The sequence below is a fragment of the Zalophus californianus genome, chromosome 17, assembly GCF_009762305.2.
Source record: "Zalophus californianus isolate mZalCal1 chromosome 17, mZalCal1.pri.v2, whole genome shotgun sequence".
Classification (NCBI taxonomy): Eukaryota; Metazoa; Chordata; class Mammalia; order Carnivora; family Otariidae; genus Zalophus; species Zalophus californianus.
Genome location: NC_045611.1, coordinates 50,102,938 through 50,125,560, shown reverse-complemented (window position 1 = coordinate 50,125,560; position 22,623 = coordinate 50,102,938). Strand labels below are relative to the sequence as shown.

General features: G+C 58.0%; 2 protein-coding genes across 3 annotated transcripts in view; one reads left to right on the top strand and one right to left on the bottom strand.

Annotated features, from left to right (window-relative positions):
* Positions 1-5,441, bottom strand: part of MARK4 (microtubule affinity regulating kinase 4) — a 38,223-nt gene extending 32,782 nt beyond the window's left edge. The window contains exon 1 of one of the 2 annotated variants that reach the window (XM_027617382.2): positions 5,328-5,441. The gene's annotated coding sequence lies outside the window, so the exon portion shown is untranslated. Of the gene's footprint in view, positions 1-5,245 lie in introns of both variants that reach the window. The other variant, XM_027617381.2, reaches the window with a different exon arrangement.
* On the top strand, positions 78-21,409 carry EXOC3L2 (exocyst complex component 3 like 2). Its single transcript, XM_035724889.1, has 12 exons — positions 78-146; positions 3,870-4,408; positions 7,598-8,231; positions 10,307-10,418; positions 11,594-11,695; positions 11,799-11,899; positions 12,114-12,224; positions 13,438-13,573; positions 16,726-16,848; positions 17,346-17,501; positions 18,315-18,436; positions 20,685-21,409. Exons 2-12 carry the CDS (start codon positions 3,886-3,888, stop codon positions 20,971-20,973), a joined length of 2,409 nt encoding a protein of 802 aa, XP_035580782.1. The 5' UTR covers positions 78-146; positions 3,870-3,885; the 3' UTR covers positions 20,974-21,409.
* Positions 21,410-22,623: the final 1,214 nt, after the last annotated feature.

The window sequence follows — 22,623 nt, the reverse complement described above, 5'->3', positions numbered from 1 at the left end:
CCCGAGAGAGGGAGGGGTTTCCTGACAGGAAATTGACCTCCTCTAACCCCCCCCCCCAGTTCCAAGTTCTAAGCAGTTCTAACTGAAGTGTCCTCAAGGCAGGACAGTAGCCTCAGGGACAGAAGGACCAAGGCACTGACTACGAGGTGAGTGTGCTGGAGGAGGGGGCAGGACCCACATGCCCCCAACCCGGCCCCCCCCCCCCCCCCCCCGATCTGGGCTGGACCAGAGGTGGTGAGAGAACACATGCCCTGGAGCCAGGAGAGGCAGGGGGCAAAGAGAGAATGTGGGGTCTGACCTCAGGAGGGTGCCAGCGAGAGGGTAGGAGGAACTGGGAGCAGGAGGAGGGTGCAGGGAAGAATTTGGGGGCCCTGGGGATCCAGAGAAGCTTCGAAGAAGCAGGGAGAGTTTGGACCATCAAGGGAGACGAGACCCGAGCCATGGCTGGGTCTGATGCCCTCTGAGTTCAGGTGGGAAGACCGGCCAGAGAGGGATGGGTACTTTGCTCCATCCCCAAGAGATGGGGGCTTGGACATGGGAGAGAAGACAGGGCTGGGATGGAGAAGGAGCAGGAGATGGGGTTCAGAAGGAAGGTGTGCGTGAGCTTGAAACAGGCTGGGCTGGTGACAGCATTGTTCTGGGGCAAGGTCTGGGTGGAGGTTGTGTGGTTGGGGTCCAGTGTGGACAGAGTGTGTGAGGGCTGTTCTCTGATACAGACTTGGGGACTTCTGCAAACGGGTCAAGCTGCCCGCCGAGGGTTTAGGGCTTTGGGGGAAAAGGCTGGCAGCACGGAGGAGGAGGGGGGAGGGGAGGGGGAGGAGCCGGAGCCCAGAGAGGGAAGCTGGTGGCCGAGACATCCTGTGGGAGGTCGGGAGGCTGGGGGCTTGAGGGATGCCTCGGAAGTGAGTCAGGGGCCGGGCACTGGGAGGCAGATGAGGGGGCTGGAGGGGGCAGGATGTCGGAGCCAGTTTGCAGGGGCGGGTGTTGGAGCCAGGAAGGGGAAAGGCGAGGGGGCCACTTTTCAGAAGATGTTCCAGTGGGCTCTGAGGATGTTGGAAATGGTTTGGGGGTATGGGATCCAGTTTGGGGATGGATGTGGGAGCCAGTGGGGGAGTGGCAAGTCCAGTTTGGGTAATGTTGACTTCTGTTAGAAGGAAGTGGGAGCCCCCTGTTTTGCGGGGGAGGTGGGGTTTTGGGGGATGATGGAGGCAGTTCCTGGGGACGGTGAAGCCATTTGGGGTATGAAGCACAGAGAAGCCTGTTTGGAAAATGAAAGGCAGAAATCGGCGTGTGGCTTGTGTGTGTGTGTGTGTGTGTGTGTGTGTGTGTGTGTGTGTGTGTGTATGGGGGGGGTAGTATCGATTCCCCACAGCCATGGGGGCTCCAGGCAAGGGTTGGCATGGTGACTGCCTCCCTGGGGGACAGCGGACCATGGAGACTGGAGAGAAGCTTGCGGGACAACAGCTGAGGTCTAGAGGCTGAAGTCAGGGAGGAAAGAAGGGGGTCTCCACCACGAGAGGAGATGCTCTTGCTCACAGCCCAGCCAACTCAGGGCCCTTTGAGCATCCTTCCAGATGATCCACGCAACCCCCCCACCCCGACCCCCAACGCCTGCCCAATCCTGACCCTGTCCCTCACCTGCTCAGAACCCGTCCCAGTTCAAAACCACCTACATGGCCAGCAATAGGGGAACGTGTGAACGGCTGACAGCCCATACAGGTTTGCCACAGCCCTACGGTAGAATAGCACGCAACAATTAAGAGAAATCAATTAGAGTCGCAGAGAGAGGCATGGCTACATCTCACTTGTGTGTGAGCCAAAAAACAGCCATCGGACAGCAAGTTGCCGGATACGCATAGTATGATAGCATTTATAGAGAGCTTGAAACCACGTGAAACAATGCATTATTTCTGGCTGCAAGTCTGCGGAGGCATAGACTAAAAAGTCGGCTTGGATGGGGAGACGCACATTCCGGATCTGCTCTCCTTGGGGGAGGGCTAAGGGCACGCAGGGTCAGGAGGAGAGTCGGGGGGCTTCGGTGCGTCTGTAATGCTTGATTCTTAAATAAATAAATAAATAAATAAATAAACAAACAAACAAACAAACAAATAAAGCCAACCTGAACCAAATAGAGAGCATGTTTGCCTTAGATGCTGCTAGGATTGGAGGAACAGGGGGTGTTTGTTTTCTAATTTTTTCTGAATTTCTGAATGTTTGAACTACTTCATCGTTTTAAAAAGCGCCCTTCCGTGGCTCCCCAGTGTCCTCGGGAAAAAGCCCAAGTCCCTCCTCATGGCCCTTTGAGGCCTTGCATGTCCTGCACTTTACTGACCTCTCCAGCTTGACTCCTCCTCACCCCCAAGGAATGAGGTCCTTCCCTCCTTCCCTTGTTTCCTGTTTAGCACCCATTCATTTCCTGAGCGCCTGCCCTGGGAGCTGGGGACACAGCAGTGACTGAGACAGCCTGACCCTGACCTCTTGGGGCTTCACAGTCCAGTGGGGGACACAGATTCATCCCCAGACAGTGACAACTCAGGGTAGGCAGGGCTGGGATGGGGGAAATCCCGACAGGGGCGACTTGACTTAGCCTGGGCATCAGGGAGGGCTTCCTGGAGGAGGGGGCTTTGGGGCTGAGTCCTGAAGCATGAATGGAGCGGGGAGAACAGGTCTCCCTGTAGAAGGATCAACACAAGTGCCGGCACCCAGGAGCCTGGAGCAAGGAGGAGGAGAATGTGGGATAGCATTGGTGAGGAGCAGAGCTGGCCCAGGAGGGCAGCTGAATTTTGTCCTGAGGGCACTGGGGAGCCATGCAAGGTTAAGAGAAAGAGAGGGAGCTGGCTTGTGCTTTAACGAGGTCTTCAAAGGTGGGCTGGGGGGCAGGGGCAAGACAAGAGCCTGGAGACGAGGGAGGAAGTGGAGAAGCCAGAGGGGGCTTGGACTGGGGCAGGGGGCCATGGAGAGGGAGGAGATGAGGGACTTAGGAGGTGGGATGGGCAGAACTTTGGAGATTTTAAGCCCCAAGAGGGCAAGAACTGGGTCTGCCTTGGCCACCACTGTGTCCCCAGTGCCTTCACCGGGCAAATACCTAGTGAGGTTTTTTTTGGGGGGGGCAGGGGGAGGGTAGTAAAATATATAAAACATAAAATTCACCATAGGAAGCACTTTAAAGTTTACAATTCAGTGGCATCTGGTGCATTCACAGGGTTGTCAACTGTCACCTCTCTGTACCTCCAGAACATTTTCATTTCCCAAAAGGAAACCCAGACCCATTAAGTAGTCACTCCCCAGCCCCCCTCTCCCAGTCCCTGGCCACCGCTCGTCTCCTTTCTGTCTCTATGGATTTGCCTGTTCTGGACATTTCCCAGGAAGGCTTTGCTCAAGGAATGCACAGGGTGGGCTGGCGGGACGGAGGAGACGAGGCAGGTGCGTATGTGTGTGACTGGCTGTCTGGGTAGGTGGTGGGGCCCGAGTGCCTCTGCAGCTCTGCCCTTCATGGGCTGTGCCAGCTTGGCAAGGACCTTTCCCCTCTCTGAGCCTGTTTCCTCATGGAGTAGGAGGGTCCACAAAGATGATGAACCCTCCAGGCAGGAGTAAGGCAGGGAAAGGGCCTGAATGCCAATGCTCAGGGCGGGAGGGCGGGGGGAAGAACCCCAGCCCCCGAATCAACAGGTCTGTGTCCGAATGCTGGCTTCGTCCCTGATTCGCTCTGGGACCTTGGGCATCATCTGCAAAATGGGCACGATAATAGCACTAACCGCATGGGATTGGCGGGTGCTCAGACTAGGGACTGGCATGCGGAGGCCTTGTCGTCAATCATCAACACCACTACTGTCCTCAATCCTACTGATGGTCTGTTATGTTTTCCCCAGGTCCCCACCTGTCAAAATGCCCATCCTGAAGAACCTAGGGGTGGCAGACTCCAAGGTGCCCAGGGCGGGGACCCTGCCCCTGAGGTCCTCTCGGAACCCCTTTGAGGAAGTTCCAGGATTGGAAGAAGAGGAGGTTGGGGAGCTGGGGACCCTGCCCAATGGAACATCTTGTCGCCGCCGGGCCACCCTGGAGAAGCTGGCTGGCCTGGCCCCCTTCCGGTTGGGCTGGACCCCTGGCCGGCGGGCAGGCAGCCCAGGAGATGGGCAGCCTCGCTCTTTCCTGGGCCGCATGCTGACACCGGGGATTCGCAGGAGCTCAGCAGATTTTGGCCTCCTGGCCAGGCTTCAGGGGACCCGAGCCCAGGGCGACGAGGAGGCGGCTGGGGAGGCTGCCCGGAGACTGGCCTTTCTGAGACTGGGACGCGGGCCCAAGCCCCGCCGGGCGTCCCTGGCCGAGAGGGTGGTGCCCGCAGGCGAGGCGGCTCCTGAGCCGCCGCCCAAGGTCCCCGAGCCCCTAAAGATGAAGGAGCCTCTGTCAGGTGAGTCGGGAGCCCCTCCCCACACCTGACCTCCACCTGTGACCCCACCTCCGTTCGCTTCTCCAACTTCTGTCTGCCCACCTCCATGTAGGACACCAGTCCGCCCCCCGCGGCGCTCCTGGCCTCCGTCACCACGCCCGGGCTCTAGCTCCGTCTCCACACCTACCCCCAATCCATCCCACTCTCCAGCCACCACCGGCTTCAACCTCACCCCCATGTCCTGTGATAAGCGAATCACCAACTTTGGTCCCATTCCCTCCCAATCCCTTCCCTACCCCCAATTTCAACCCTCCTTCCCTCCCTCCCTTCAAATTTTTTTTAAATGTTTCTTTTCTTTTATTATTATTATTATTTTTTTTAATTTGAGAGAGAGAGAATGAGAGATAGAGAGACAGAGAGAAGAGGGTCAGAGGGAGAAGCAGACTCCCTGCTGAGCAGGGAGCCTGATGCGGGACTCGATCCCGGGACTCCAGGATCATGACCTGAGCCGGAGGCAGTTGCTTAACCGACTGAGCCACCCAGGCGCCCCCTCCCTTCAAATTTAACCTCCAACCCGTCTCCTTTCAAAGTCGCCACATCCAGCCTCGACCTTCTGCCTCTCCCTAACCTCCACACCCCACCCCCTTCCCATCCCCAGCCCCAACCCTGGCCCCAGACCACAATGCCCACCTCAACCTCCTCCTTCACCCCCATTCTCTTCGCCTTTTCCATCCCACTCTGAACCCCAACCCTAACTCCATCCCAGTCCCAAACCCCCAGCCTCCATCTTTAACTTCATCCCTACCTCAGCTCACATCCAAGCTTCATCTCAAACTCACTGCCATGCCCAGTGCCTACCTTCCACCTGCATCTGCCAGCTATGTCCCCCACGGCCTGTGTCCGGTTCCTGGGGCCCCCATAGTCATCGAGTCCCACATACCAGGTGGCTTAAACTATCGAAGTCTATTCTCTCGGTTCGGGAGGCTGGAAGTCTGAAATCAAGGTGTCAGCAGGGCCACACATCCTCAGAAACTCAGAGAGGAACCCTTCCTCACCTCTCCCTGCACCTGATGCTTTGCCAGCCAACCTGGGAGTTCCCTGGCTCGCGGCCACCTCACTCCTGTTCCCTTGTCTCCACACGGCCTTCTCACTGTGACGTCACATCATCTTCCCTCTGTGACGTCACATCATCTTCCCTCTGTGTGTGTCTGTCTCTGTGTCCAAATCTCCCCTTTGTATCTGAACACCAGTCATACTGGGTTGGAGCCCACCTTATGACCTCATTTTAACTTGATCACCTCTGTAAAGAACCCGTCTCCAGATAAGGTCCCCATTCTGAGGCATGGGGGGGCGGTTAGGACTTCACACTTCTTTTTTCTTGGTGGGGGGGTGCAATTCAACTCAAGACACCATTCTCAACTCCAAACTACCCCAAGCCCCAGTGTCTTCTTCAATGTCTTCTTGGTTTCCACCCCATACGTATTCCAACCCCATCAGCCATCTTGGGACACACCCATGTGCTCATCCCCAAGTCATCCCTTTGTCCAAACACCATCTTTAACCATCACTGTGCCCAACGGCACCAGGACAACCACCCACCCACCGGGCCAGTGCTGTCCCACCTACAGCCGCAACTGGGTCCCCAATTTAGTCTCCTGCCCAACCCCCAACACCGGCCCATCTCAGCACCCATCTTCAACCCCAACCCCAAGCTAGCCTCTCCCTTCATTCTTTTTTTTTTTTTTTTAAGATTTTATTTATTTATTTATTTGAGAGAGAGAATGAGATAGAGAGAGAGCATGAGAGGGGAGAGGGTCAGAGGGAGAAGCAGACTCCCTGCCGAGCAGGGAGCCCGATGCGGGACCCGATCCCGGGACTCCAGGATCATGACCCGAGCCGAAGGCAGTCGCTTAACCAACTGAGCCACCCAGGCGCCCATCCCCCTTCATTCTTAATCCCATCTCTACCCCGACCCAGGGTCCCCGTCCGAACCCCCCATTCCCAACCTCCACCCACGGTCCTGGCCCCAACTCATGTCCAGATTTCATCTTCAAACTCACATCCATCCCCACCTTCATTCACCCCCATCCTCACTCCTAGCCGCCCCCCCCCCCCAAGGCATGCTGCCTCAGCCCTGGGGACCTCAGGAGAGCCCTTTCTGTGCATCCTCTACATCCTGGCCAGAGGCTATTTCAGCCCCGGCTCCCTGGGGACTGGGAGGGCACTTCAGGGAGGTGAGGAGGGGGTGACTGGAGCCCCCGCCTTCTGGAAACGGATGGGCAGAAATAGCGCTGGCCAGGAAACAGTTTCTCTGCCAGGGAGGAAGTGGAGGGGGGTGGAGGTGTCGGGGTAACCCTGGGCCGCCAGGACCCTCCCTTTGCCTTCACTCAGAGGCCTCCCAACCCCATGGGGCTGGCTCTCGGGGGAGTCTGAACTCAGAGCCTCAGATCACCCCCACAGCTATCCCACCCCCAGAAGACCCCGGTCTCTGGTCTTGCTAACCTCTCCCCACCTCCAAGCCTCCACTCTGCCCTCTGATCTGCTCTGCCCTCCAAGCCTTCTCTCCACCCTCTCCCCCCACCTGGCTCAGACTGGCCTTCCCCCAGCCCTCCCATTGCCCGGATCCCTTTCTCCAGCTCTGACGCCCTTTTCCTGTCCTCGCCCCTCAAATATCCTGACCCCTTCCCACATCATACCCCACTTTCCAATACCCTCTGCCATCCCCTGCCCCTCCCCCTTCTGCCTCAGCCCCTTACCCCCCCTTCCCCTGATCCCTCCCCATCGTCCTCCCCCTCCCAACCTCTTCTTAGTCTCCGGATGACGCTCTGGTCCTTTGACCTAGCTCCCTTATCCAGACACCTAACCCACGGCCCACCCCCCTCCGCCCGCCCCTAACCCTCTCCGGTCCCCTGTCCCAGGTCCTGGCCCTCTCCCTCACCTCCTCCGCGGCCCCTCTCTCCCCGCTCCTCCCCTTCTCCTACCCCTCCCCGGTCTTCCTGTCCCCACTCTCCTCTTCCCCCCCCCCCGACCCCCGGGTTCCCCTCTCCCCCCCCTCCCCCCGACCCCCTTCCTCGCCCGACACCCTTCCCTCAACTCCTTCTCCCGGAACGTCCCCGACTCCTTTCTCGGCCCCGTCCCCTCCCCCCTCCCCTCCCCCCCACCCCGCCCGCCCGCTCCCCTCCCCCTGACCTCCCCGCTCTGCCCCCACAGTGCTGGAGATCCTGAGCCTGATCCAGCAGCGCGAGCTCTCGCGAGCCGACGAGCACATCTTGGAGCTGGAGGCCGAGGAGCTGGCGTCGTCGGGGGGCGGCGCGCCCGGGCCGCCCGGGGCCGAGGGCGCGGGCGGGGGCCGCCGGGCGCGGGACGTGGCGCTGCTGTACGAGGCCCTGCAGCGCGAGCTGTGGGCGCTGGTGCGCGAGACGCTGGCGGGCCCCGGGCCGGGCGCGGGCGCCGGGACGGGCGCCGTGGCGCAGCTGGGCCAGGTGCTGCTGCAGGAGGAGGCGGCCGACGGGCGCCGGGGGCCGGGGGCCGCCCGCAAGCTGCGCGCCCGCTGGGCCGAGGCGGTGGGGCGCGCGGCGCGGGAGCGCCTGGAGGCGGCGGCGCCCGGGGCGCCCGGGGGCCTGGCGGGGCAGCTGGAGGCGCTGCGGGCGCGGCTGCTGGAGGATATGGGCGGGGTGCGGGGCCGCCTGGCGCCCGCCTACCCCGCCGGCCTGGGCGCCTTCGGCGTCTACCTGCGCGGCTACCACGGCGCGCTGGCCGAGTGGCTCGGGGCCGCCGCCCGCCGGAGGCTGCCGCTGCCCGACCGCTACGCCCTGCTGCACTGGCACAACCAGGTGTACCCCAGGTGAGGCGGGGCCGGCGGCCCCCGGGTCGCCCAGAAGCATCCCCCCCTCCCCCGCCAACACACGCACCCCCAGCCCCTGGCCTCTTCAGTTGCAACAGCTGGCTCCCCAATCCTAGAATCTTAAAACCGTTGGCCCTTCCGGTCCTCGGCGCTGGTGACATTGACAATCCGAGCCTCCGAGCGCTGTCCACCGTGCCCGTGCTAGAACCTTAGCGACATCGGTCCTTCCAGTTCTCAAACCTCAGCACCTCCCAGTCTGAGAACCTTTGCCCCGTGGACCCTTCCAGTCCAAGGACCTCAGCGTCATCCCCACTGCCGTCCTTGGACGTGTAGCCCCGCCCACCCTTCCTTGGCCTAGAATCGTGGCACTGGTGATCTTTCCAGATCTAGAACCTTCGCATGGTGGACACTTACACCCCTAGAACCTTAGCACTGTGGACCTTTCCGGTCCCAGAACCTCAGCACCATGCCACTCCTGCATCCTTAACCCATCGATCCTTCCAGTTCTCAGCACTGTGACATTTACAAGCCGAGCCTCTGTGCGCTAGCCACCCTTCCGCGCTAGAACCTTAGCGACATCAGTCCTTCCAGTTCTAACACCTCGCGACCCCCAGCCCGAGGACCTCAGCGTCTCAACACTTCCACCCTTGGAATCATAGCGCTGCTCACCCTTCCAGGCCTAGAGTCTAAGCATCATGGATCCTTCTCGTTCTAGAAGGCTTGCGTTGTTATCTTTCCATTCTTAAAATCTTAGCACCATTGACACTTCCAGGCCTAGGACCTTCCCATCATTGACACGTATACTATTAGAATCCCAGTACTGTTCACCCTTCTGGTCCTAGAATTTAGCACCGTTGACCATTCTCATCCTAGAAGCTTTGTACCATTGACCCTTCCAGTCCTAGTACCTTAACACCACTGACTCTTAAATACTAAAACCTTAGCACCAACATCCCTAAAATCTTGGCAGAGTCGACCCTCAGAATTCTAGAACTCTTACACTGCTCTCTCTTTAGACCCTAGAGCATTAGCCCTGTTGATTCTTCCAGTCTTAGAACTTGAGCACTGACACTTTCAATCCTAGAACCTTAGCACCAATGAGACTTCAAATCCTAAGCCTTAGGCTCATTCCCTCTTTAGAGTCTAGAACTTTGATACTGTGGATCCTTCCAGCATTAGGACTGTAACGCTCTTGGTCCCTTGAATTCTATGACCTTAGCACTTAGAACCTCAGCACCATCGATGCTCCCCGTCCTAAAATCTTCACACTGTCGAGACTTTGGATCCTAAAACGTACCCATTCTTGTGGCCGGGGGATGGAATATGATTAGCCATGACTTGGTCACCTACGGACTCTGGGGAAAGGGAACTGGCCACACCCAAACCACATGTTGGCGAGCCAGTGGGGTGGGTGGTTCCTCAAACAAGATCATCCTGCTGTCACTAGAAGAATGGGGAAGCAACAGCTAGTGACATCGACTTCCTAGATCCCCTTTGGGAATATGTGTTAAGGACACTCTCACACCACCTATGAGAGACGAGGCAGGACAGGGAGTCTGGAAAGCTTCCTGGAATGGCGGGGCAGGAGTAGGAAGATGGTGCTTCTGGCTGAGAAGATGCCACGGGCAAAAGCTTGGGGTGCGTGTGGGTGGTGGGGGGCGGATAGGGAGAGTGACGGTATCACACAGGGCAGTGTGCAAGACTGTAGCATCGGGGAGTGAGAGCTAGACCCGGGAGGCCTCCAAGGCCAGGTGAGGTGGTAGGGACAAGGAGCGGAGGCGGGAGGGAGGTTCTGTCTGGTGAAGCTGATCATGGGAGAGATCTTGTGTGCCAGACCATCAAGCCTGGACTTGACCCCTGCAAGTCTTGCCCGGACACCATTCATCAGGGAGCTGACTCAGACAGCTGGAGCCAGGGGAGCAACAATTCCAGAGACTTCCTTTGAGGGATGAGCAAAGCTGGCCCCTAGAGAGGAAGGGAGGAGCCCAGGGTCACAAACACCCTGGGTGTGGAGGGTTTCAATTGCCCAGATCCCCCTCTCACAGACCTCCCTGTCTCTTGTCCCCCACTCCCAGAGAGGTCCTAGGGCTGGTGGACCTGGTAGCCCTGGAGAATGGGGAGCTGGGGCCCCTTCTGTCTCCCGGCACCCTGCGGGGCTTGGAGGATGAATGTGTCACAGATGTTAAGGTACTGGGGAACTTGGGAGCAGAAGGGACTCTGCAGGGAGGGAAGGGTCGCACTGGGCTTGGGGGCCTCTCCTCTCCCCCTTTGGCTACTCCCATTTCCCTTTTCCCTTTGTGGACTTCTGAGTTCTGCCCCCAAGACACAGAAACGCAAACCCGTACCTATTACTTGTGCCTTGGGTTCAATGTTGTTACCCAAGCACGCAGCCAGGCATAGAGAGCATCAGTAAAGGTTTGATACATTCTGATACTTCAAATCCAAATCGTAGAGCAAGAGTCAGTCACAGAAACTCAGCTCACGGTCCCAAAGCCTCACGGAAGGAAGGCATCACAGCAAGCCCTGGACACAAGCAGGGCAGCCGGTCAGCATGGTTAATAACTGGCCAAGTATGGGCACCAGTCCGCAGGATGGTCCGGCCACGAGCACCCAGCCTGGCCCCAGGGCTGTTTCCCACCTGAATTCCAGTCCTGCCTCAGCCAGAGAAATCAGAATCTTTGTAACCTGAGAGCCTAGAATCTCAGACTCCAACATACCTAGATTCTCAGATTCATTGAAGGGAACAATGGACCAGTGAATCAGAGATGCATAAATCTTAGGATCCCAGACCCTTGGAATCCTGGAATCACAGAATCTGACTCTCTTGAGCAAATTGTTTTGCAGAACCTGGGGAGATCATCGAATAATGAGAGAATAGACCCTCAAAGTCTCTGGCTATCGGAGGAAGCTTAAAACTCCAGACTCTTTTTTTTTTTTTAAAGAATTTATTTATTCGAGCCACAGAGATACAAACGGAAAGAGAGAGCATGAGCAGGGGGAGAGGCAGACAGAGAGGGAGAAGCAGGCTTCCCGCCGAGCGGGGAGCCCGATGTGGGGCTCGATCCCGGGACCTTGGGATCATGACCTGAGCCGAAGGCAGATGCTTAACCGACTGAGCCCCCCAGTAGCCCCAAAACTACAGACTCTTAATATCAAGCTCCAAATCGTAGACTTAGGGATGCAAAGTGCTGGGGAGGTTTTCTGGTCCAGGCTCCCTCCTCAGCGTAACCTTTACAAGCTCAGGAGTAGAACCAAGAGCTGCTTGGGGCTAAGGTGTAGGGACCAAGGGGGAGGGGGAGAAAAGGAGGGAGAGGGTCCCAGGCGCCCCTGACTCCTGCCTTTCCCCCACCTTCCCACTCCAGGCTCAGACACGTGCAGCCCTGCTTCGGGTGCTGCAGGAGAATGAGGAGCACTGGGGGAGCACGGAGGACCGGCCCAGCAGCCTGGCGCAGGATGTGTGTGAGGTAGGGGGTGGGGAAGTGGAAGGAGAATCAGCAGGAAGGGTTCCCCCCCCCCCCCGGGTGGGAAAGCAGGACCTCTCCCCTCCTCACCCCTTCTCCTCTCCAGCTGCTGGAAGAACATACAGAGCGAGCACCCCGCATCAGCCAGGAGTTTGGGGAGCGGATGGCCCACTGCTGCCTGGGGGGGCTAGCAGAATTCCTTCAGAGGTATGGAGGGCTGGGGGCAGGGGGACAGGGCTGGGGTGGGGAGGCATCAGTACCCAGGATCAACAGAGAGAGGAGAGATGAAAGGGAACCAAGTAAGGATGGGCAGACGCTCTTCAGTGAGGATCACAGGCTTTGCGGGGCTGAGCGCCCAGCAAGAGGCCCTCCTCCAGCGGCGCTCCATCTGTCACGCACCCTCCCTTTCTCCTGTCACCAGCTTCCAGCAGCGGGTGGAGCGATTCCATGAGCATCCAGGAGTGCGGGAGCTGCTACCTGACACCTACATCAGCAGGACCATCTCCCTGGTCAATTGCGGCCCCCCACTGAGGTGAGAGCGCCCAGTGTGTGTGTTGAGGGAGAGGGCCAGTGGCCGTGACAAGCTGAACTGGGGCAGGGATCCCAGAGCTGGCCCAGAGTGACAGGCACATGGGGCCTTAGAAGCATAAAACCCTAGGGAGTCCTGGAAAGGACCTAAGCATCACAGAGCCCTAGAATTACGTACGGAGCGGAGTGATCAGAACACTGGAGTGTTCTAATTATAGGAACCTAGAAGCCAGACTCACACACTCTAGGAATTACAGATTTTTTTTTTGCCTTTTTATCTTACTCTCCTTTTTTTATTAACTTATTTTTCATGCATTTGAAAAATCGGGAATGCATTTACATGGTTCAAAATTTGAGATACAATAGGGCATAGAGTGGAAAGCCGCCCTCCTCCACCATCCCCACCTTCCTTATTGCTAGAGTCTGCCATATCTTTGCTGGGGCGCTTGATATATTTACCCGTAAATACGTGTAAATAAGTGTATGCATGCATATGCATACTTCTTGCATATGCATATTCGTGCACATTCATATGCACATTCCATATATATATATATACACAAGTAAATATATTCACTGTGTGAATACATACTATTCCTTTTCCTTTAAAAAAAACCCCCACAAATGGTAGACTATTGAACACACTTTTGTGCTTTCCCCTTAACAGCTTGGAGACCTTCCTGTTAGCACGTGGAGTTCCCACATTTCCTTTTAGATCTGAACTGTGTTCCACTGTTTGGATATACCATCACGTATTTACTGTCCCCAGTGAATGGAGAGTCAGCTCCACCCTTTGGCAGAGAAAAACCTGGCACACCTGTCAATTCCCACAAATGTGGGGACTCTGAAGGACACATGCCTGGAAGGGGGCTCGCTGGGATTTTGGGCAGAAAATGCCAAGTTGCCCTCAGACCATGTTAAGGTCCTTTCAGTGATGGAGGGTCATCATTAAGAGAAGTGGGAAAGGTAGGATTTTAGAATTAGAGATGTTTAAAATCACATTCTACAGAGCTTCCATATGCCCCTAGCCTCCCAGACACCCCCTGATATTGCTCAGCCCCTGGATTCTCCCCAGAGCCCCTGACTTCCCCCAGCTCCCCATCTGACCTCTCATCCCTGTCCTCACAAAATAGAGTCCATCTAAGGAGGAAGAGCGGTCCAGGCAGTTGAGCAGAATATTGGAGCTCCTTGACTTGTGGCTCCTCTGATCCCCACAGGGCTCTGGCAGAGCGCCTGGCCCGGGTGGGGCCCCCCGAAAGTGAGCCGGCCCGGGAAGCAGCTGCCAGTGCTCTGGACCGTGTGACCCGGCTCTGCCACCGAGTCCTGGCTGACCTGCTGTTTCAGGAGCTGCAGGTGAGTGAGGCAGGGGGCTGGCGGGGGGTGGAGTGTGCCAGGACAGGGGAGCACCCCGCCAACCTGCAGTTCCTCTCAGCCCATGAGTCAGTGTTCAGGAAACGGGGGGGGGGAGGGAGGTAGTAGGGGGTGATGGCCTGTCATTTGGGGGGGTAAAGGGGGGTGCAGGAAGGAAGAGAGGGGAGGATATGGTCAAGGGGAGGATGGAGAGCCACCAGCAGAAGGGGCCTTGGGGATTGGGTGGAGCCCCTCCCCACTGAGGCCCCCCAAATCCCTGCCCAGCCTCTCCTAGATCCCAGAGCCCTATTTACCTCCGGGCTCCTGCGCATGCCAGAGGGGGGCTGCGGTCGGGTCGGAGGTGGGTGAGAGTATGTGGGGAGGGCGGTGGGAGTCCCCGGGAATGAGAGAGGTGTGTGTATGCCTGGTTGTGACGCGTACTCAATCCATGCCGTGCACCCAGCTCCCTCAGAGCAAGAGCCAAAGTCCTTGCTGTGGTCCCCAAGTCCCCGGATGATGATGAGCTGACCCTTCCCTCTCTGACCTCGCCTCCTCCCACCTGTCTCCTCACTTACTCCGTTCCCACCCTCCCAGCCCCCTCACGGTTCCTTCACACGACAGAGTAAAGCACCCTTGCACTTGCTGATCCCTCTGTTGGGACCCCTCTTCCCCCCCAGGAGCCACATCACTCGCTCTCTCCCCTCTTTCAAGCCTTGACAGCTGAGTCTCACCTTCTCACTGAGACCTCCTCGGACCGCCCTATTTAAAATAGAAGGCCTAGGGGCGCCTGGGTGGCTCAGTTAGTTAAGCGTCTGCCTTCGGCTCAGGTCATGATCCCAGGGTCCTGGGATCGAGCCCCGCATCGGGCTCCCTGCTCGGCGGGAAGCCTGCTTCTCCCTCTTCCACGACCCCCCTGCTTGTGTTCCCTCTCGCGCTGTGTCTCTCTCTGTCAAATAAATAAATAAAATCTTTAAAAAATAATAAAAAAATAAAATAGAAGCCCTGAGAGGAGACTCCCTTCCTCACTCCCTGCGATGTTTTCCTCCAAGCACTTGCGGCCACCTGCGCTCTGCTATGGCCTTTGCTTTTTTTTCTTTTTCTTTTTCTCCCCCTCCCCAATCCAGCTCCTCCCACAGGAATGCTAGCTTCTCAAGGGCAGGGTTTGTTGGAGTGTTTCTAAAATAACTTTTTATTATGGAAAATTTCAAACATACACAAAAGTAGGCAGAATGATAGAATGGCCCCCTGGTGGACCGGTTCCAGCAAGTTGTCAAGGCCTGGCCAGTCTTGTTTCACCTCCGCCCCCGCCCCTCGCCTGCCCCCAGATCCCCGGCATCCTGTCATCATCCATCAACACTTCAGCCGGCATCTCCAAAAGATAAGAAATCCTTTTTTAAATGAACATAACCACAGTGCCGTTTTCATACCTAACACAGGGAACAATACTTCCTTAGTATCAGCAAATATATATATAATATATATTAAAAATATGTAGCAAATACCAGAGAAGTATTCAGGTTCCCCTGACCTGCTTACAACGACCAAATGCTTAGAGTTTTGTTTGTCTCCTTCCGCGCTGTGTCTCGCAAGTGTTCTCCATGTGTCCCCAGCCACCCCCCCATGGCTGAGCCATAGGAAGGGCTCACACAGTGTTTGTTGAATGACTACATGGATAGGTGTGTGCGGGAAAGTGAGTGAGTGGGGGGATTATGGGGGTGCTAGGAAACGGGTACGGTCTTTGTTCCCGGACTGCCTGCGCTGCTTCCAAGTAGGGGGACATGGGGCAAGTTACTTGTCCTCTTGGGGTTTCAGTTTGCTCATCTGGAAAAACGGGCACAGGAATTCCAGGCTTCTGGGGGTGGTGGTGGGCGCCGGGGCAGTGGCTTTGAGGAAGCAATGGGAACATGGCTATAGAATGCTTAGCTCCATCCTGGACGGCGCGTCCTGGCTGATATCTTGCGAAGAATACAGGGTTTATAGCAACAGTGACACGCCCTGAGCCAGGCACATGAGCTTTGGCTCATTTAATTCACACCTGCTTTTCAACAAAAGGCCCCATCTTGGGAGGTTTGGGCAGCCGGGTTACTGTTGGAATGAGAGAGCAGGAAGCGGATGCGGGGCAGAGTTGGGGTAGGACCTGCTTTAGACACCGTGGACGCCAACCCCGCATGTCCATTCCCCAGGGTCCACCCAGATCGCAGCATCTGCCCCCACGACCCCCAGATCCATCTCAGGGACAGACCCACTGCCTGCCCCGGCTCTTGGATCACGTTCAAGTGCCTCCCTTCCCTCCCCCCAGAGACATCCTACGAGTTCTATCTGGGCTCTGCTTTCTCCCTCCTCACCCCTCTTACTTCTTTCCCTCTTTCCTCTCCTTCCAGCACCCCTCATTTCCGCCTCAGCCTGGCCCCTCCCATTGAGATCTCCGTAATGTATAAGCCTGACCCTCTCTGTCTGCTCCCAACCTGCAATGGCTCCCCAGTGCCCTCAGGAGGAAGCTGGGACGCCTTACAGCCCTCTGTGCTCCAGCCCCAACCACTGGCTTTGCCACATCTCCGTGTCTCCCTGTCACCTGTTCCGGCTCCGGGGGTCTGTGGAACCGAGCAGTCCCACGGGACCCCCTGCTTGAAAGAGCCACGGCTTGGTTTGCTGCCCTGCCGCTGCTGTCTTGAAGTTATCAATAACTTTGAACAAGGGCCTTCCCTTTTCATTTTGCTCTGGGCCCCACAAATTATACAGATGATCTTGCCAGCCACACTGACCTTCTTTCTGATCCTCTGACATGAAGGCTCATCTGAAATGTGATCCGCCTTCACAGGCTGATGGAGCCACTCCCTCCCACACCCCTCACCCGGCTAACTGTGACCATCCTCCTGGCCCCAGCTCTGGTGTCCCTTCCTCCAGGAAGCCCCCCTCGACCCTCTGTGCTGACTCAGGCACCCGCTCTGGGCTTCCTAAACTCCCGGTTCCCTCGTCCCAGCCCTGACCGCTCTGGGTCCATCTTTGGGGATGGTCTGCCTCCCTCCCTGGACTGTTCGCCCCAGGAGGGCACAGCACAGCACTGCGGGTCCAGCTCTCTTCTGTGGAATTGGTAAGTGGAGAAAGAGGGTGGAAGGGAGGAGAGCTAAAACCATGCCCCATTCTGTCCCACCCAGCCCCACTTCAACAAGCTGATGCGCAGGAAGTGGCTGAACAGCTCGGAGGCCCTGGATGGCATTGTGGGCACGCTGGGCGCTCAGGCCCTGGCACTGCGCAGGATGCAGGATGAGCCCTACCAGGTGCGCGGGCTCGTCGGGGTGGGGGGGGAGGGATGGGCGTGAGAGTGGGGGAGCGGGAGCGCGCCGCAGGGGGAGACCCCTTGAAGGTGCGGAGCGGCTCTCTCAGGGTGAGATAGGCGGGGCTCTGCGCGGGGTCTGCGGATTGGCAGAGGCGCGGGTACTGGGGTGTCGGGTGCGGCGCGCCCAGGGTTGGGGCCTCTGCCAGGGAGAACTCCGGAGAGTGGGGAGAGGGCTGGGACGCCGCAGCCTTTGGGGGCCGGCAGGGGGTGTCGGCGAGCCGATTAGGGGGCAGAGAAGGGTGTCATCCGGCAGGACAGAGGTCACCCGTCGGGAGTCGCGAGGGCTGCTTGGGGGGCTGGGGGCGACGAGTGGGCGCGGCGCCCTGTGGGGTAGGAGAGGGGTGCCCGTGGGGTGCCCGGGGTGGGCGCGGGCGGGTGAGGAGCGGGGGAGGGCGTCACCGGCTGCTCACCAGCCCTCGCGTCTCCCCCGGTCCCCAGGCTCTGGTGGCCGAGCTGCACCGGCGGGCGCTGGTGGAGTACGTGCGGCCCCTGCTCCGAGGACGCCTGCGCTGCCGCTCGGCTCGGACCCGCAGCCGCGTGGCCGGGAGGCTCCGGGAGGACGCGGCGCAGCTGCAGCGCCTGTTCCGGCGGCTGGTCAGTGCGGCCCGGGGGCGGGGGGCTCCAAAACCCCGGGAAAACCTGGGCTGCCGGGAATCCCCGGACCCGATAGCCGGGGCGGAGGGCTTTCGAGGAAGGCCTTCACCCAACTTTCAGTCCACAGTGACACTTTGATCCTGGCCCTGCGCGCGTAAAAATCGGCTTGCTCCCGGGGAAAGCTGGTCTCCGGGCGCAAACCGGCATCGTGTTCCCTGTGCCTGGTGGTGGGGATTCGATCAGTTCAGTCCTGCGAGGTGCTTAGGGCCCTCCCCGGCCAGTGCTCCCACTCCCTAAAACAGGAGCTGTTCTAAGCACAGAGAGAGGCTAAACGCAACAGAAACCCGAGAATCTTGGCGTTCCCAAATCCAAGAATGTAAAATGACCAACTCTTATTTGTACCCAGTTGTAATCAGCAGGACCGGAAGGGCTTCACTCATCCGCATTTCCAGGACTTTCTAGTCTGCAGTACTTGGAATCGAGGGGGGGGGGGGGGCGAGGGCTGCGTCATCTTACTGAGAACGCAGGGAGGCCTCTCACACAAGTAATCCAGTTTCCCCTAAGGGTCACCTTTTGCAAACGAGGACTAGGTTTGGAGGGGTGTCCCCGAGCCCCAGATGGTCTGCAACACTGGGAGTAGATACATTTCGATTGCATTTGTCTTCACATTTCCGAAGCTTCCAGGTCCTCCCAAACCTCTGATCAGGCCTGTCCTCTGCCCGGCTTTACGGACAGAAAGAAGGCCAGGAGGGGTGCCGTTCACAGGGAGCGGGACCTAGGGCCAGAGTATGAGCTTGGAGCCTTCCCCTGCAGGAGTCCCAGGCCTCGTGGCTGGACGCTGTGGTGCCCCATTTGGCCGAAGTTCTGCAGCTGGAAGACACGCCCAGCATCCAGGTGGAGGTGGGGGTGCTGGTGCGGGACTACCCCGACATCAGGTGAGAGCCCCCAACCACCCCCAGCGCCGGCCTGGGTCCCTTGTTGCTGGTGCGGCCGCCGCCGCCAGGTCGAGGACTCCGGGCCTTGGCATCCGTCCCGGCGTTTCCTGCTCTTGGGCAAGGGAGGGAGGCGGCGAGCGTGTCTGATGGCCGTTTCCTGCTGGAACCAGGGCATTATTAATACGATTTCCCTCCTCCTCCTGCCGCCGCCGCCACCAGGGCTCGCAAACAAACAGGCAGTCACAGGAAGCCCAGGGCAGGGGGGGCTCGGGGCCGCCGGCGGCAGGAAGGGCCGGCCCAGCCGGGGAGCCGCGGAGGACACGGGGACACGCACGGGCACACGGGCGCACACGTACTGGGGACAGTGGCAGGCGCCGCTCAGATCCTGGTGGATCATTTCCTCTCTGTGGGACCCTCTCCGAGCCTCTCCCAGGGGGATAATAGCCCTCTTCCCATAGGATTGGCCGGGGGTGGAATTCTCCATCATCCGGCCGCATCAGCATTACCCTCATCATCCACAGGGGCAGCAGGACCAAAGACCAATTCTTGTTTATTGAGTCCTTAGGTCAGACCTAAGAAAGCATGGTATCAGCCCACTCTATAAGTAAGACCTATGATAAGTTATTTTAGAAAATGATATGCAAGTAAAAGGCAGTGCTATTCTAAATGCTTAGCATCCTCTGAGGCAGGCAGGAATTAAGTAGATTACCCCAAATGCTACAGCTAGCAAGTCGCCAAGCTGGGACCTGAACCCTGGGGCAGGCTGGCTCAAGCTGGTGCACCTGATCACCGCCCCCCACCCAAATGCGATTGGTGGTGGTAGCCCTGCAGAGCTCTTTGGGCTCCCAGACGTTCTGTGTATGGGGAGAGACAAAACCCCACACCACCAGGGAGTGAGGCCCCAGCAGGGTTTAGGCTCCAGGGCTGAGGACTTGGGGTGGAGGGTGAGGATTCTGGATGCAATGCAGGATGGACAGGTCTGGCTCTGGGGTGTGGGGCTCTTTGTCCTTGGGAAGACACAAAGGCCTGTGGAGTCCTTGGCGGGGGTGGGAATCCCAGCCTTCCTCCTGGATTGGGGTTTCTGATTTGGAATCTGCACTTGAACATGAAGCTCAGTTTGAAAGCTCTCAAGTTTTGGAGTGGTTCCAAAGCCGACTTTGTGGAGCTTGTCTGAGCTGGAAGTCTCTTGAGCCACATTTTTGGATGAGCAAATTTTGGAGCTGTGGTGATTCCAAACTGGGGATGTGGGGAAGAGAAGACGCCGAGCTGCGTTTGAAGGGGGTAGTGAAGGCCCCAGCGCTCTGTCTGAAACGAAAGTTCTGGAAATGACTGTTCGGTTCAGGCTCTTGAGTTGAAACGTGGTGATGGTCCTGCAGTTTTGGACCCGCCATCTGTTGCAGAGATACGCGTGAAGGGAAGGCTTGTTGTGTCAGATTTAAGGGCAAGGGTTGGAAAATAGAGTTAGTTTTGAGACAGAGTTTCTGGTTGAGGGCCCCCTGCCCCAAGGTTAATTTTAGTTCCGGAGTGGAACTTTGGTTGCGCAGGATTCTGGGGATAGGATGGGGCGGGGGGGGGGGGGGGGGGTGAAGCGAATGTTCCAAGGGGATGGAGGTGCTCTCATGGATGGGCTCTGGGTTGAGAGCTTGAGTTCGTATATACGGGCTCTGGAACTGCAGGGGTGGAGAAGCTTCCAGACCTGGCCTGGGGGTAGGGGGGAGGTGAGGGTTCAGATGGGAATGTGGACGAACCCTTCTGGGCAGCATCTGAGTGATGGTAGGGGGCTGTTGGAGGTGTGAATGAAGATGAAGTGAGGGTTGCTGCTGATTCTGGGGCTTAAGCAGGTGTGAGGGGACCAGAAGGAAGCCCAGAAGCAGTCTGAGCCGAGTTGGGGCTGAAGACTGAAGGCTAATCAGGAGCTAAGACCAGGGTGCAAAGGAAGACTCCTGTGCTGGGTATAGAGGTGCGGGTTCTGGAGTCAGTTTGGAAATGGTTGCTTAGCGAAGTTCTGGAGGGCATGCTGGTAGGAGGAGGGGCTGGGAGGACTAGAAATGGGGAGGGAATGGGGGCTGGGATGCGGGGAGGGCTGGGGGGCTGCTGGTCTGGGGAAAGAACCTGGAAGGGGGCTTTAAAGGGGCTCCAGAGCTAAGACAGGTTCTGCGACGGATGGGGGCCAGATGGGGCTCACGGGTGGGCTGGTGTGCGTCTCGCACGGAGAACCCCATGCACCTGTCCCTTCCTCTCTCCCCAGGCGGAAGCACGTGGCAGCCCTCCTCGACATCCGAGGCCTGCACAACACAGCCGCCCGCCAGGAGATCCTGGCTGTGGCCCGGGACCTGGAACTGTCTGAGGGGGGAGCCCTGTCACCCCCTCGGGACCGCGCCTTCTTCTCAGACATCTCCGTGCCCCGCCCACCTTTCTGCCTTGGCCTCCCTCTCTTCCTGGGCCGCCTTCCCCTCTCCCGGCTGGCCAGGCCTGATTTGGCCTGCCTGCCCCGCCTTCGGCCTCTGTCTCCATCACGGCCCCCTACCCAACGCTGAGACTGTCCCAGCCCTCCACCTCAGTGCCCCCCATCTTTGCTGCTGACAAACCGTCCTCCTGTATGGGCTCGCTCTTGACTCCCTGCCTGGGACCACAGACCTCCCCCCACGGGGGGGATGGAAAGATCCTCAGAAGTCTTCTCGGCCACCGCTACACCCCCGGAATAGAAGAGAAGCAGGCCGGAGGGAGCAAGGACTTTCCCAAGGCCACGAAGCTCATTCCCAGCACCAGCTCCCGGCCCAGTGTGCAGTGGGGGGCATTTTGGAAGGCTCTGCAGAAGTATCCCAGGCCCCCCCTTTCCCCTCACCTCAAGGTCTGGCCCCAGTCCAACGTATTAAGGAATGTACGATACTTAGAATAAAGAGGTTTCTATTTAACACAAGGAAGGGCTGAGTCCCCAGTGTGTGGGGGAGGAAGGACCGGGGGCAGGGCCCAGGGCCAAGGGCTTCTCACACACCCGAGGCTGGGCTGGGGTCCAACTCCTGGGCAGGGCAGGGGAGGCTGAGAGAGGCCCCACAGGCCAGAAGCAGACAAGGTTGTCCCATTTACCCCGAGGCCCCAGGCTGCGGGACTCCGGGGCAGGCCCTCGGCCACTCTTGGCCAGGGTCCCTCGTTTCGTAAATCCCAAAGTGCCTCTCCTTCGTTTCTGGGCCTGGTAGTTCCACCTTGGCACACCCCACCCCCCTCCATCCATCCTTAGCCGGGAAGCTGTGTCAAGAGAGGAAGGAGGTTGGGGGCAGGGCTGGCGGCATCCAGGGCGCCCTCCTGGGTTGATGCAGGAAAATCTCAGGGTGGGAAAAATTCCAGCCTGATCCTGATCCCCATGGAGACCTTGAGGTCACCTCCCTGCTGACCCCTGCCTCTCCGGCCTTGTTGGACAGCCTATGATGGATGCTTCCTGGTGTGTGTGTGTGTGTGTGTGTGTGTGTGTGTGTGTGTGTGTGTGTGTGTGTGTGTGTGTGTGTGTGTGTGTGTGTTCTCCCTGAGAAGTGGGAAGGAGGAGGCAGCCAGGGGTCAGCTTTGGGGCTGGGGTTGGAACCTCACCCACATGTGAACTCAGGAAGGTGGGGACTCAGGACTCTTAGAGCCTCTGGGCTGTGTGACCTCGGGCAGGAAGCTGCCCCTCTCTGGGGAACCACTTAACCTCTCTTTCCCTGGGCCAAGGTGAGCCATCCAGAGGACGTACCCCCCTCACTTCCACTCCTAAGAGGACACTCTCAATGTCACTGATGTACAACAGAGGAGTTGAGGAATGAACAACGGGTTGCAATTTGTAGGCATTTCACGAAGGACCTGTGAACCTCAGTGTAGAAGTATTCTTTCCAGATTTGGGTCCCCCATTTAAAAACAGCTTTATGGAAATGGGATTTGCATGCCAGACAATTCATCCCTTTGAAGGTTCGATTCAGTCACCCTTGGTATATTCGCCGATTTGCACAACCATCACCACACTCAATGTTAGAACATTGTCATCATCCCCCAAAAGACACCCTGTACCCCTTAGCTGTCTATCCCCCTCAGGCCCTGGTGACCACTGGTCTACTTTTTGTCTTTATAGATTTGCCTATTTTGGACATTTCATATAAATGGGATCATAGAGTGTGTGTGTGTGTGCGCGTGTGTGTGTTAAGAACACTTAACATGAGAGG